The sequence below is a fragment of the Apium graveolens genome, chromosome 5 (assembly GCF_009905375.1).
Source record: "Apium graveolens cultivar Ventura chromosome 5, ASM990537v1, whole genome shotgun sequence".
Classification (NCBI taxonomy): Eukaryota; Viridiplantae; Streptophyta; class Magnoliopsida; order Apiales; family Apiaceae; genus Apium; species Apium graveolens.
The window spans coordinates 304,112,129-304,127,880 of record NC_133651.1 but is presented as its reverse complement, the minus strand read 5'-3'; the positions used below and the strand labels follow the sequence as shown (position 1 = coordinate 304,127,880).

Here is a 15,752-nt window from a genome sequence, read left to right as displayed (position 1 = left end):
GGTTATGTTGTTGTAGGTATGAGGATGTGTTGCAATCATATTTAATAAATAATATTACTGCTGATGTGGCATGGGTCTATGTGTGTTGACGTGCCACTAGTGGAACCCGTGTGGTGACGTGGCACTTTGTCATAACAGTTGGCTTAAAAATTATTTTTTATTTTCTATTTTCTTCACTATAGTGAATCCAATACATTGCCAATATATTGGGCTTGGGCCCAACTTTAACTTTAGGCTTAAATGACTGTTGTTAAATATTGGGCTTAAAAATTGTGATTTGGTGTTTGCTGAAACACCTCCTCATTGTGTTGCTGGACTTGCATATCGTGTTGGGCTTAAAAATCCGGCCCAGCTGCAAAGCTCCACACATGCCCATAATCAGGCCTACCTTTAAAGCCCAAAACCATGTACCCTTCCATCATCATTCTTCTCACTAACATTATTATTATTGTTATCCTCTTCTCCGGTTGGAAAATAACAGAGAAATCTATGTAGTCATTATTTGCAATTGAACGCCGAAATAATCTATGATGTTTATTCCTAATCTATGTATGCTTATAGAACTTGTTTTTATATTTTGGGTTTGGGCATTTATATGTGTTTGTAAATGAGTCGAGTTTTGATTTTCTGGATTTTTTATGTGTAGAATTAAAAATTGTTATAGTAATAGAGTTAATAGAGCTTTGATTTAATATATCTATCATTGAATTCGGTTAAAAATCGAGTTTTGCAAAGTTTGGAGCTCGACTTGCCGGCTTTTATGGTTGTTTTCGTCGGAATTTGTGCCGGTTGAACTGATTAAGTTTTGGGTTGAAATTGTTATAGTAAAACTGCTGGTAGTGTATGGAATTGATGAGGATCGAATTGGAGTGAATCTGGGCAGGTGGAACAGAGCTCGCCGGACACTAATGGCTCGCCGGATTCTGTAATTTTCCGGTGAGTTCGTTGTGTTCTTGACGACCCATTAACCCGATTTCTTGACCGGATGTTGACCCAGTTTCAATCCAAAAACATCCAAACCCGTTTTATGGAAACTGTTTATAGGATTTTTCTAAAAAAAATGATTTATTCTTAAAAAGTAATTAAAAATCCAATTTTATTAGAAAAATAGATTCTAATTTTAAAAAATTAATTATGGTACATGTGGCAACATATTATTGGATACTCGTGCCACCTCAGACTCTTTATTTGTCACTTTAAAAATTATGAAGTCCATGGGAATTGAACCCAGCATCTCCACTCTAAAAAAGTAAGGAGCCAACCACTGTACCAAAGCAATACTAGTGTTCTATTTTGCATGATTAAAATGTAAAGTGATGTTGCATTTAAAATTTTGATTTAAATAAAAATGAGGTTTTTAACCATTTAAATATTTTTCTAATTTTTTTTTTACAATGGATCATTACATATTTTAAAAGTCAATGATTCTAGTAATGTGATTATTTTTACTTGTATTTATTTTGTAAAATTTTGTAATATTCAAGGTACTTTTATTAATAAACATGGATACTAGTTAGTTAGTGTTACAAAGGAAGGTTGCATTTTTTTTAAAATTTGTTTTTTGAAGATGAATCCGTATGGATGTTAATTTTAATGATGTTAATTTTTAAAAAACATTTTTTAAGATTTATTTTTGTAGATTTTATAATATTCCAAACCCCAAACCCTAAAACCTAAAATTTAAATTTTATAACGATTAACGTTGATATTGCATTTATGATGTGGGCCCAATATACATATTGTGTATCCGTACAGGTGAGACCCATTTTTGAAACCCAAACCAATTAATTCGGGTTTTCAAAATTTCAACCCAAATCGAATCATTTAAATTTATAACCCAAACGAATTTGTAGTTTTTAAACATTGTTTAAATATTGAACTCCGTAAACGAAAATAGTGGTGATTTAATCGGGTTGACTTTTTTCTAACCCAAATATATATCGGGTTGGAAAAGTCGATTTGGATCAGCTGAAATAGGGTCAAAACGGTTATATCGGTCAAAACGGTCAATATTGATTTTATAAATATAATAAATATTTTACTAAATTTCACAATTTATCAAAAAGAAGATAAAATAGTTAATTATTATTTTATGTTTTCAAGCGAATAATTAATAAGTTAAAATATTAATATATATTTATTAATATATATTTAGTAATATAAAATTGGATGAGCGGCAAAATTACCGCCCAATCCAATCTACCAAATTTCACTTAGTGAAATTCCCTCTAGTGAGCATACTTACCAAAATTAATCTCTCCTCTCTAGTGAGCACCTCTCTCTTAGCTCTTCTCTCTGTAAATACACACACATGTTAATCTTCACTCTTCTCTCTTAAGCTCTTCTCTTCACTTACATTGATTTTGGGTTCTCTTTTCAGGGTTTCGAATTGGGGCTTCGAGATTGATTTTGAAATTAGGGTTTCGGTGAAGGGTTTCGAGTTTAAGGTAATTCTCTCTTTTATTTTATGAATTTATGGTTTCTATTCTCTCTTCGATTTTGATTTTGAAATTAGGGTTTTGATTTGTTTTTTGGACTTTGTGTTATTTGTGTTTTTTTGAGAAGTTGTATATTAAGGTAAATGTTAAGTATACCTAGATATAAGTTCAGGTGTTTAGCAATTGCTTAATTTTTGTTTCTGATTTTAAACTTGTGTTTAGTCAAGTGGTTGGTTAGAGATGTCGAATTGGGGATTTGGTTGATTTGGTTGTATCATTTTAGAACAATTTATTTGTGCTTTGTGTTTAATTCCTCATTCAAAGATGTTTAGTGGTAATTGGTTTTTGCATTGTCCCCTTCCAGCTTCTTCCATTTTAGTTTTTGATTTTATTTTAAGTTCTTTGATTTTGTTAATATCATTATATTTTTGTTTAGGAACTAGAAAGAAATAAAATTGGATATTCATAAAGAATCTGTTGGTATCATCATTAGTAGATCTATTAGAACAAGCAAATGGCACGAACCTATTGGTCATTTTCTGAGCTAAAACTTGTCATGATAGAATTTGTCAAATAGGTGCTTAGTCTATTTTATTTAGAAGAAACTTTGGATTAAGTCTTGAAGATTTATACAATTATGTTTTTGATGAATCATGACTGATGCAGAATTTGGAATTTGAAAACACAGAGTCATTTAGTGTTTTGTTTTTGTTAGATACCAATTTGAAAACACAGAGTCATTTAGTGTTCTGGACTAGGCCTGCCTAGGTTTGAGTTTACAAACACACAAACACACAAATTATGATATTATAATATTTATATGCTTCTTAATTGTAGTGATGGACGACGAGGAAATTATTTGGATAAATCTCCCAAAGTATAGTGGACGGTACATTAGAGGGGTAGAGACATTTATTAAAAATGCATTTGCCAAATTCTCTATTGGTGATGAATTACTATGCCCTTGCAAGAATTGTATTAATCGCAAGTGGCAGAGGGCAGATGTGATCAACAATCATCTTATTTGGAGTGCTCCATATCAATTATATCTTAATTGGATTTATGAGGTTTCACTTAAGAGCGACGAAAATAGGGATGAACAACATATGGATTTTGAAACCAATGTGAGTTTTGGAGATAACCTAGATGAGATGTTGCGTCGTACTAGTGGACCAAATGACGATGTCAAAAATGTTTATCTCCATGTCGAGGAGGGAAAGCAGCCTTTATATCCAGGTTGCGAAAGTTTTCGTGATTAAGTTTAATCATTAGGTTGTATTCATTAAATTATGCTCATGGGATTTCAGAGTCGGGATTTGGGGATATACTAGGGTTGATAAGAGAAGCCTTTCCACAGGCACACATACCCTTATCTTTCAATGTCGCAAAAACTGTCATTAGAGATCTAGGTCTCGACTATAAAAAATACACGCTTGTCCAAACAATTGCATGTTGTATTGGGTTGAGAATGAAAAAGAGGATTCTTGCAAAACTTGTGGTGCTTCAAGGTGGACCATAGTGGAAAAAGAAGGGACCAGCGACAATGATCCAAAGAAGTTGATTCATAAAGTGTCGGAAAATATAATGCGATATTTTCCACTAAAGCCAAGACTGCAACGAATGTTTATGTGCAAGGAGTTTGCAGAACTAATGACATGGCATGCGGTTGGACGGAAAAATAACGGGAAACTTAGACATCCAGCAGATGGTGAAGCTTGGAAGGAAATGGATACTAGGTATCCTCAATTCTCGTCTGAAATTAGGAATATTAGGTTGGGTATCGCTGCTGATGGATTCAATCCATTCCGAATAATGAAAACTTTACATAGCACCTGGCCAGTAATTTTGGTTAACTATAATCTGCCTCCTTGGTTATGTATGCGTCAAGAAAACCTTATCCTTTCAACACTCATTTCTGGTCCAGAATCTCCAAAAAATAATATAGATGTTTTTATGCAACCTCTTATTACCGAGTTAAAAGAGTTATGGGAAGGAGGGATAGAAACTTATAATGCATTTACTGGTCAGAATTTTAGGTTACGTGCCAGTGTCATGTGGACCATCAGCGATTTCCCCGGATATGGAATGTTATCCGGTTGGAGCACCAAAGGTAAACTCGGTTGTCCCGTTTGCAACTACGAGACTTCTTCAATGTATCTAAAGCATAGTAAAAAGATGTGCTACATGAACCATATAAAGTTTCTGGATCCCGATCATAAGCGGCGGTTCTATAAAAAAAGATTTAACGGCGAAGTTGAAATGGGATTCACCCTTGAAATTTTGACAGGAAAAGACTGTTTGGAATTGTTATCAAGCTTCAGAAATCAGTTTGGGGGAAAACCAGGGCAAAAAAAGTGTAAGATTGTGTTAGGTCACACACACTGTAGAAGGGGGTTGAATACAGTGTATAACACAATCAAATCGAATTCAAATAACATAAGTAACAGAAAATAAACTTTATTCAATGCAATGAACTCTGTTACAATATGAAACTATCTTCTCTCAGTGATGAACAAATATCATGAGAGCTGCTAGGGTTATAATGAATAATATTCTCGATAATGATAATACTTATAGTGTAAACCCTATGTATGTATTTATATACTACACAACTACAAGATAATCGCTAATTGATATGGAATATAATTCTGCTTCCTAAAATATATCAATCAGTTATCTTTTCTTCCAAGTATTCCATTTTTCATAGAATTCCTTCTTCATGCATATCTCTTCTTACGTTTGTCTTGATCTTCTTTCCTTTCAATCAACCACCTTCCTTATCTGAAAGTTTCCTTTAAGTTATGATATTATCTCCTGATAAATGTCTCCTGAACTTTAAGTACTGATCACTTAAGTTCTGACTTCAGTATACGTGCTGATTTCAGTTAAGTACTGATTTGTCCTGTTTAAGTAAGATCTAAAAACTAAAAATAAATCATATTAGTCATGACATTATCAAATATATCTAACAATCTCCCCCAACTTGTAAATTAACATAATATACAAGTTTAACAGATATTTGATGATGTCAAAAACATTAAGTACAAATGTATGAGAAATGGACTAGATAACTACAACTTACAGTCCTTAAAACTTTACCAACTTTAACTTCTGATAACAACTTCAGTCTGTATATATATCAAAATTTGAGCAGTTGTAGATCTTGACTTGGCTTTACTTTCTGATCTCTCTGATGTTAGGAGTTGTTCTGAGATAGTTTTTTTAACAAACATCTCTCAGCATATCTGAGTTCATCAATCATCCTCCGTTTAGTATCTTTGAGTTCTGCAGTATCTTCACCAGTTTGGAAGATAGCAGCCCTGAGATCATTTATTCTAGCTTTCCTTATGTCCTGATCCAGTCTAATCAAATATGCCTTGTCAGACTCAAGATTGAATTCTACAACCTTATAACCCAGAAAGGTAGTTATAATCTTAGCAGAGTTAGGCTTCATCTCAACAATATCACCCTTGTGATCTCTGTACTTTAGAAGATATGTGGTGTCAGAATTTACAGAATAAAGCCTTTTCTGTCTCTGAATTTGAGTCTTCAGAAATAACTGTCTTGAAATTTCTTCATCAAGATCCAAAAGTTCATCAGAACTTATCCTTTTACCAGTATCAGAAGTTATTCTTCTCCCAGTATCAGAACTTGTTCTATGACTTGTAGTTCCAGCTCTTCTTGATGAGAGACCTCTACCTTGACCATGACCTCCACCCATTCCAGAGTTTCCCTGGTCATCCTTTTCATCATCCTTCCCCTTCAGTGTCTTAACAGTCACGACTGCTTATCAGAATTTATGCAATTATCAGAGTATTTCTCCAATAATCATAGAGTGTGAAAAGTCACCAAAAAAAATATTTATTTTTGTTTTTCTGATGCATATTACTTAATACCAGCAATGCACTTGGGTCTTCCCTTCCACAGTTTTTACTCTAGATCTCAAAGGAGTACCTGATATTTATTCTTTTTCTTTTCCTTTTCTTTTGATAAGTGAGTCTTATCAACACTTAGTACATTCACCAGATTTACTAACATCAGAACTTAACAGATGAAAAGCATTATTCGAGTTGTTGACTTAGTAATAAGATAGACAAAATAAACTTAACTAAGCTCAATATCAGAATTTGCTTGTGTCAATAGATTTCCACATAAATAATTACTTCTAACATGGGATTTGTTAGTATATTAAAGACTACTAGGTCAGCATCTAGCATATTTATCCTCATTGGATTGAATAATCACAGAAACATGCATATCACTATCAGAGTTTAGAGATTCATATCAGACAACAATCAGTACTTAAGCAATTTTCAATTAGGCACAGAATACACAAAGATAGTAATATCTGTAAATACTGATCATAAAGTCTGATGCATCAGAACAAAAGCTAAGTAGATTTAGAGAAAGAACCTGAAACCATTCCAAGTTCATTTACCAATCTTGTAAAAGTAGCTTCACACAGTGGTTTGGTGAAGATATCTGCTAGTTGTTGATCTATTGGAACAAAGTGCAATTCCACTTTACCTTCATCCACATGTTCCCTTATGAAGTGATACCTAATGCTGATGTGCTTTGTCATTGAGTGTTGAACTGGATTACCTGTCATAGAAATAGCACTTTGATTATTACAGTAAATAGGGATTTTAAAATATGTTAACCCATAATCCAGTAACTGATTCTTCATCCAAAGAATCTGTGCATAACAGCTTCCTGCAGCAATGTATTCTGCTTCTGCAGTTGATGTGGAAATTGACTTTTGATTCTTGCTAAACCAAGAAATCAATCTGCCTCCAAGAAATTGGCAGCTTCCACTTGTGCTTTTCCTGTCAATTTTGCAACCTGCAAAATCTGCATCTGAGTAACCTATTAGTTTAAAATCTGATTCTCTGGGATACCACAGTCCCAGATCAGCTGTTCCCTTAAGATACTTGAAAATTCTTTTCACAGTTGTTAAGTGAGGTTCTCTTGGATCTGCTTGAAATCTTGCACAAAGACATGTAGCATACATGATATCAGGTCTACTAGCAGTTAGATAGAGTAGAGAGCCTATCATACCTCTGTAATCAGTAATATCTACTGATTTACCAGTATCCTTATCCAGTTTTGTTGCAGTGGCCATGGGAATGGATGCACTTGAACAATCTTGTATTCCAAATTTCTTCAGCAAATTTCTGGTGTACTTGGTTTGACAAATAAAAGTGCCTTCTTCATTCTGCTTGACTTGAAGCCCCAGAAAATAGCTAAGTTCCCCCATTATACTCATTTGATACCTTGACTGCATCAGTTTGGCAAACTTCTTGCAAAGTCTGTCATTTGTAGAACCAAAGATGATATCATCAACATATATCTGAACCGAAAGTAAGTCATTTCCATGGTTGAGGTAGAATAGTGTTTTGTCTATAGTTCCTCTATTGAATCCACTTTCCAGAAGAAACTGAGCTAAAGTCTCATACCATGCTCTTGGAGCTTGCTTAAGGCCATAAAGTGCTTTATCAAGCCCGTAGACATGATTAGGATAATTGAGATCTACAAAGCCTGGAGGTTGTTCAACATATACTTCCTCTTCCAATTCTCCATTGAGAAAAGCACTTTTCACATCCATTTGAAAGACAGTAAACTTTTTGTGAGCAGCATAAGCCAAAAATATCCTTATGGCTTCCAATCTAGCAACTGGTGCAAATGTTTCATCATAATCAATTCCCTCCTATTGAGAATATCCTTTTGCAACCAACCTTGCTTTATTCCTTGTAATTATGCCATCACTATCAGTTTTGTTTCTGAACACCCACTTTTTACCAATAACAGATCTGTTCTTTGGTCTTGGCACTAGGGTCCAGACTTTGTTTCTTTCAAATTCATTTAACTCTTCCTGCATTGCTTGCACCCAATCAGCATCTTGAAGAGCTTCTTCCACTTTCTTTGGTTTAGTCTGAGAAAGAAAAGAAGTATAGAGACATTCACTTGAAGTAGCTGTTCTAGTTTTGTCACCTGCATCAGGATTTCCAATAATTAAGTCAGGTGTATGTGATTTAGTCCATTTCCTTGCAGATGGAAGGTTTTTTCTAGAACTGGATGCTCCCCCATGATCCATGCTATCTTCATCAACATTTTCTGATGCTCCCCCTGAAACTTTGCTCTCTCAGTTGGATCCTTCAGAATTTAAGTTTTCAGAACTTGGCTTATCAGAACTTGATGAATCAGAACTTGAAAAGCCAGTTGTATGTTCTGATGCTTCTTGAGATGTGGTTGTATCTTCAGTATGCTCCCCCTGCACAGGTACATCTTTCTTTGACGTAGTCACCACAGTTTCAATAACATCAGAGTTTAATCCATCAGAGTTTGCAGTATCAGGATTTAGACTGTCATGATTTTCAGTATCAGAATTTAAGTCTTCATTTTCGAATCTCAGCTGATCATGATCATTGAAATCTTCAAGTCTAGTAATCTTCTTATCATCAAAGGAGACATTGATAGATTCCATGACAACCCTTGTTCTTAAATTGTAGACTCTGAAGGCTTTTGTGGAAAGTGGATATCCAACAAAATTCCTTCATCAACTTTTAAGTCAAATTTGGATAGCTGTTCAGGATGAGTCTTAAGAACAAAATACTTGCATCCAAATACATGAAAATACTTCAGATTTGGCTTCTCTTTCTTCACCATCTCATATGGTGTCTTTCCTTGCTTGTTAATGAGTGTTGCATTCTGAGTAAAATAAGAAGTCTGCACAGCTTCAGCCCAAAAATAGGTTGGAAGCTTTGCTTCATCAAGCATAGTTTGTGCAGCTTCAATAAGAGTTCTATTCTTCCTTTCAATAACTCCATTTTGCTGTGGAGTTCCAGGAGTAGAAAATTCCTACTTGATTCCATGGTCTTTGCAGAACTCTTCCATTGTCAAATTCTTGAACCAGTGCCATTATCACTTCTTATTATTTTCCCAAAATCTTTGACCAATTTATCCAGTTGCTTGACATGATCAATCAAGATAGATGCAGTTTCACTTTTTGTGTGCAAGAAATACACCCATGTGTATCTGGTGAACTCATCCACTATGACCATATCATATTTCTTCTTTGCAATAGACATGACATTCACTGGACCAAATAGATCAACATGTAGTAGGTGATAAGGCTCAAGAATTGATGACTCAGTCTTGCTCTTGAATGAAGATTTTCTTTGTTTAGCCTTCTGACAAGAATCACAAAGGCCATCAGGAGCAAATACTGACTTTGGCAGTCCTCTCACAAGATCTTTCTTGACTAGTTCATTTATATTGTTGAAATTTAAATGAGAGAGTTTCTTGTGCCAGTTCCAGCTTTCTTCAATTGATGCTCTACTCATCAGACAGATTGCAGAACCATCAGTACTTGTTGAAAGCTTGGCTTCATAAATGTTACCATGCCTGTATCCTTTCAGAACAACTTTGCCTGTAGATTTGCTTACAATGCCACAGTGTTCTTCAAAGAAATCCACATGATAACCTCTGTCACAGATTTGACTAATACTCAGTAGATTGTGTTTAAGTCCTAAGACCAGAGCTACTTCTTTAATGATGACATTCCCAAGATTGATATTGCCATATCCCAATGTTTTTCCAATATTGCCATCTCCATAAGAAACACTTGGGCCAGCCTTCTTTACAAAGTCTGATAGCAGGGTTTTATTTTCAGTCATATGTCCTGAACATCCACTGTCCAGAACTTGGATATTTTTCCTGTTGCCCTACAATCACAAAGACCACTAATGATTAGTTTTAAGGACCCAGACTTGCTTGAATCCTGTGGCCTTATTAAGTTTGCTAACATTTGCAGCGAATTTAGCATCAGAGTTTATGTTAACATTTTTCTTATCAGCATTTATACTATCAGACTTTGTATCAGAACTTACACTAGAAGGAACAATGCTAACTTTCTTTAAAGAAGGTGTTATTTGATAATAATCATAGTAAAAACTATTATATTCCTTACAATTATAAATGGAATGCCATAAACTACCACAATGAAAATAAGGATTTTGTGGCCTATATCTAATAGACTGACTCTTAACTCCTGACTTTGAAGGTAAGGAGTTTATGTTCTTATTCTTCCTGTAAAAAGAAGCCATATGGTTAGAACTTCCACAGTTATGACATGTTTTTCTAGGAGCATTAGGAACAGGCTTATAATCATTGCTTTTATTTATACCTTCCTTTCCATTCCTATTTTTCCTAGGAGACTTTACCTTGTTTATATTCTTTACATCTTTCAGCTTATGCTTAAGCTGCTTCTTTGTCATTAAGCCCACGTTTACTTCAGTTGTCTTTTCCTGTTTTAGTTTGTCAAAAGTTAATTCCTCTTTAACTTCTGATTTTTCAGTTTCAGACTTTACAGCTACAAACTTAACAGGTTCTAACTTTGGCTTTTGTTTAACAACTATAGGCTTAATTTCTACAGTTCCTTTATCATTCCTATCATCTCCATAACCTAAGCCCTCTTTCCAGTTTCCACTACTTAACAAATTCTGAGTTGTTCTGCCAGAGTTAGTCCAAGTCCTGATAATCTCTCTTTCCTTTTCTAGCTCAGTTTTTAGAGATTCATTCATTTTAAGTACTTCATCCCTAACATAGAAAGCATCATCTCTATCTTTCTGAGTTTGATGGAACATGACTAACTCTTTTTCTAAATAATCATTCCTCTTTTTACAAGCAAGATTTTCAGAAGTTAATCTTTCACATGTTAAAGTTTGATCTCTATAACTAATAAACATGGTTTTAAGATATCTTCTCAACTCATTAATATCATCAGTATGAAAGACATAAGTAGTTTGAGGTACCTTTAACTCAGCAGCTTCTGGACTACTATCAGCATTTGCCATATCAGCATTTTCCATCAAGGCATAGTTCTCCTCACTTTCAGAATCTGAAGTGTCTGTCCAGCTTTTCTTCTTTGTGACAAGAGCCTTGCCTTTGTCACTCTTCATTTTCTTGTAATCAGGAGATATGTGGCCTTTCTCACCACAGTTGTAGCATTTGACGTTTGAGTGATCTCCTCTGTCAGACTTCCCTCCTTTGCCTTCAGATTTTCTGAAATTCTTCTTATCGGAACTTGCACCTTTCCTGGAAAACCTCTTTCCCTTCCTGAACTTCCTGTATGCAATCCTTGTGATTCCTTTCACCATAAGAGCACACGGCTTCATCATCTCTTCATCAGCATCCATCTCAGGCAAGCTTTCAGTTTCTGAGTCATCATCACTATCAGTACTTGATGACTCAGTATCAGACTTTGTGATGAGCGCTTTTCCCTTACCTTTCTTTGAGGTAGCTGCCTTGGGGAATTCTTCTTCAGCCTTAAGAGCAACTGTCCTTGACTTTCCTCCTTTCCTCTTGCTTCTTTATTCCATCTCAAGTTCATGAGTCTTGAGCATCCCATAAATTCATCAAAAGTTGTTTCTTCAAGATTATAGTTGTCTCTTATAATTGTTGCCTTCAAATCCCAACTTTCAGGAAGAGCTAACAGGAATTTAAGGTTTGAATCTTCAATATCATACTCCTTATCAACTAGTGACAAATCATTCAAGAGTTTGAAAAATCTGTGATATAAATCAGTCAATGACTCATTAGGATTTGAATCAAAGTGTTCATACTCTTGAGTGAGTATTGTCTTCCTGTTCTTCTTGATCGAATCAGTTCCCTGGCACCTTGTCTCCAAGGCATCCCATATCTCCTTTGCAGTCTTGCAGTTAATTACCCTGTTTGACATTACATTATCAATGTCACTATGCAGCAAGTGCCGTACCTTAGCATCCTTAGCAATTGAAGCAATATCTTCAGCAGTGTAATCACTCTTCTCCTTTGGTACAGACTTTGCTGCTTCACCTACAACTACAACAGCGAGTTTTGTTGGCTTGTGAGGTCCTTCATGGATTCTGTCAAGAAATTCTGGATCAGTAGCGTCTAGAAACATAGTCATCCTCACCTTCCATATGGGATATTCAGATGGCTTCAGTATGGGAACTCTAATAGCCTCATATCGACTATGGATTTGAATCTTTGGTGGTTCTTCAGTTTTGGTGGGCTTGGTTGGAGTTTCTACTTCAGACATAATTGTTTTTGGATCTTAAACTGTTTGTGTGTTAACAGATAGGCTCTGATACCACTTGTTAGGTCACACACATTGTAGAAGGGGGTTGACTACAGTGTATAGCACAATCAAATCGAATTCAAATAACATAAGTAACAGAAAACTTTATTCAATGCACCGAACTCTGTTACAATATGAAACTGTCCTCTCTCAGTGATGACCAAATATCACGAGAGCTGCTAGGGTTATAATGAATAATATTCTCGATAATGATAACACTTATAAAGTAAACCCTATGTATGTGTTTATATACTACACAGCTACAAGATAATCGCTAATTGATATGGAATATAATTCTGCTTCCTAAAATATATCAATCAGTTATCTTTTCTTCCAAGTATTCCATTCTTCATAGAATTCCTTCTTCATGCATATCTCTTCTTACGTTTGTCTTGATCTTCTTTCCTTTCAATCAGCCGCCTTCCTTATCTGAAAGTTTCCTTTAAGTTCTGATATTATCTCCTGATAAATATCTCCTGAACCTTAAGTACTGATCACTTAAGTTCTGACTTCAGTATACGTGTTGATTTCAGTTAAGTACTGATTTGTCCTGTTTAAGTAAGATCTGAAAACTAAACATAAATCATATTAGTCATGACATTATCAAATATATCTAACAGATTGATTCGCCTATCAAGAAGAAGTCAATATATTTTGATTTACCATATTGGAGTCACAATTTACGTCGGCATAATCTTGATGTTATACACATCGAGAAGAATATTTGTGACAACATAATTGGTACATTGCTAAATATTGCTCGCAAGTCAAAAGACCATGTCAATGCTCGATATGATTTACAAGAAATGGGCATTAGGAAGGATCTTCATCCCGTTGAATCAAGTGACATGAGCTATGTTGAAATTTCTCCTGCCATTTTTGATATGACAAATGAGGAGAAGGATATATTATGTACTGTGCTGAAAAATGCTAAACTGCCACATGGTTGTGCATCTAACATTAGTCGTTATGTGAACACAAAGGAGAGAAAAGTAACCGGTTATAAGAGCCATGATGCGCATTTTATGCTGAACTATTTGTTACAATTTGCCATGAAAAAGTCAATGAAACCTAAGGTTGCGGTCCCTTTTATTAGATTAGGTGCATTTCTAAGAGGTATTTAGGCCAAAGTCGTTCGGCATAATCTTGATGTTATACACATCGAGAAGAATATTTGTGACAACATAATTGGTACATTGCTAAATATTGCTCGCAAGTCAAAAGACCATATCAATGCTCGATATGATTTACAAGAAATGGGCATTAGAAAGGATCTTCATCCCGTTGAATCAAGTGACAGAAGCTATGTTGAAATTTCTCCTGCCATTTTTGATATGACAAAGGAGGAGAAGGATATATTATGTACTGTGCTGAAAAATGCTAAACTGCCACATGGTTGTGCATCAAACATTAGTCGTTATGTGAACACAAAGGAGAGAAAAGTAACCGGTTATAAGAGCCATGATGCGCATTTTATGCTTAACTATTTGTTACAATTTGCCGTGAAAAAGTCAATGAAACCTGAGGTTGCGGTCCCTTTTATTAGATTAGGTGCATTTCTAAGAGGTATTTGGGCCAAAGTCGTTGATTTGAGTGAGTTTTCTAGGTTGCAACAAGAAATTATTGAAATTCTTTGTCAATTTGAAACAATTTTCCCACAAGCATTTTTCAACATTATGGTGCACCTGCTAGTTCACTTATGCAGAGAAGTATAGTTAGGTGGACCAGTACACTTACGGTGCATGTTTCCAATTGAGAGATATCTTGCTAAATTAAAGTCCTATGCCCATAACAGAAGCAAGCTTGAGGGCTCCATTGCTGAGGGTTATTTAGTAGACGAGTGCTTAACCTTTTGTTCACGATTCTTGAATGGCGACGAGGGAACAGAAGCTAACAATTTATCTGCCATACTTGGAAGCTGTCCACAGAAATCAGAATATCATATTGGTACAAGAAGAAACAAAGATGGGACAGCCATTCACTTAAAAGATTCTGAATTGAAAGCTTGTCATCAATATATCTTGTTCAATTCTGGAAACCAAGAGATAGAGAGTTTGATTGAGTAAGTTTACAAACTCTAAATTGTGTTAGTAATTTGAAAGTAACATGTAATTTATTTACTTTCTAACCAAGAAACCTGATTATTGTAGGGAGCATCGAGCTCTTGTTGATGGTCAAACAAACCTAAAAAAATACAACAGGGAGAGAGAACATACTGACGATTTCTCGAAGTGGTTAAAGGAAAAAGTTGCCAAAAAAAAGGTTTCAAAAGAATTAGAAGTCCTCGCAATGGGACCAAATCCAACAGTTAAAAGGTTTAGTGGATATGTAATTAATGGATACAGATTCCATACGAAGTATAGGGATAGTAAATGTACAACACAAAATAGTGGTGTATTCTTGACTGCGTTGACAACTAGTTTTGCAAGTTCGAAAGATCAGAACCCGCTGGTTGGGGATGTCAATTACTACGGAGCAATTGAGGACATATTTGAAGTTGACTATTGGGGAGAATTTAATGTTGTATTATTTAAATATTGTTGGTATCAGGAGGAAAAAGACTTATATGGTCTGACTCGAGTAAACTTTAACAGATTATTCCACAAGTCTGATCCCTACGTTATGGCGTCACAAGTTCACCAAGTATTCTATGTACAAGATCCAACAGAAAAAATGATGTATAATGTTATCAAGAGATTGCCGAGGGACTGGTCTGACTTCGAGACTGAACATACAAATGAAGATGAAAATGATCCAATCTTACATGAATTTCAAAGTGGTGCTGGAATGGAAAATGAAGTCAGCAGTTTTAGTTGGCGTAGAGATGATGTCCCATCAACACATTTCCGCGCTGAGCCATAAAGAAGACAAAAAGGATGCTTAAAATATATTTTAGAATCTGAATAATAGACTAGTTAAAATTGTAATGAGTAACTTGTTCTATATATGTTCATTATATATTTTTCTAATTGCATCATTATTATATTTCCCATTTATTTCATCAAATTAACTGCTTCTAAGTAGATAAATGGTTAGTTTATTTCTTGCTGAGTTGCGAATATATTTTGATTTCTTACTTAGTTATTTGTTCATATTGAACTTGTTTTAATGTTGTTTTCTGCTTTTTCTGTAGGATGGAAGACAAAATCTTGCATCTCAGATTTCATCACAAAGGCGAATTTCAAGAAATTCGA

At 34.8% G+C, this 15,752-nt stretch overlaps 1 protein-coding gene across 1 annotated transcript; it reads left to right on the top strand.

Moving 5' to 3' along the window:
- The first annotated feature begins 3,887 nt into the window (after positions 1 to 3,887).
- Positions 3,888 to 13,682, top strand: LOC141661146 (uncharacterized). The gene is made up of 2 exons (XM_074468129.1): positions 3,888 to 4,802; positions 13,179 to 13,682. Exons 1-2 carry the CDS (start codon positions 3,888 to 3,890, stop codon positions 13,680 to 13,682), a joined length of 1,419 nt encoding a protein of 472 aa, XP_074324230.1.
- The last annotated feature ends 2,070 nt before the right edge of the window (positions 13,683 to 15,752 follow it).

Bases quoted from the DNA above. Each gene is read 5' to 3' on its own strand.
- LOC141661146 (XM_074468129.1), top strand. From the start codon at position 3,888: ATGTTGTATTGGGTTGAGAATGAAAAAGAGGATTCTTGCAAAACTTGT. The intron at 4,803-13,178 runs GTGTTAGGTCAC...TATATCTAACAG, and splicing joins GGCAAAAAAAGTGTAAGATT to ATTGATTCGCCTATCAAGAA.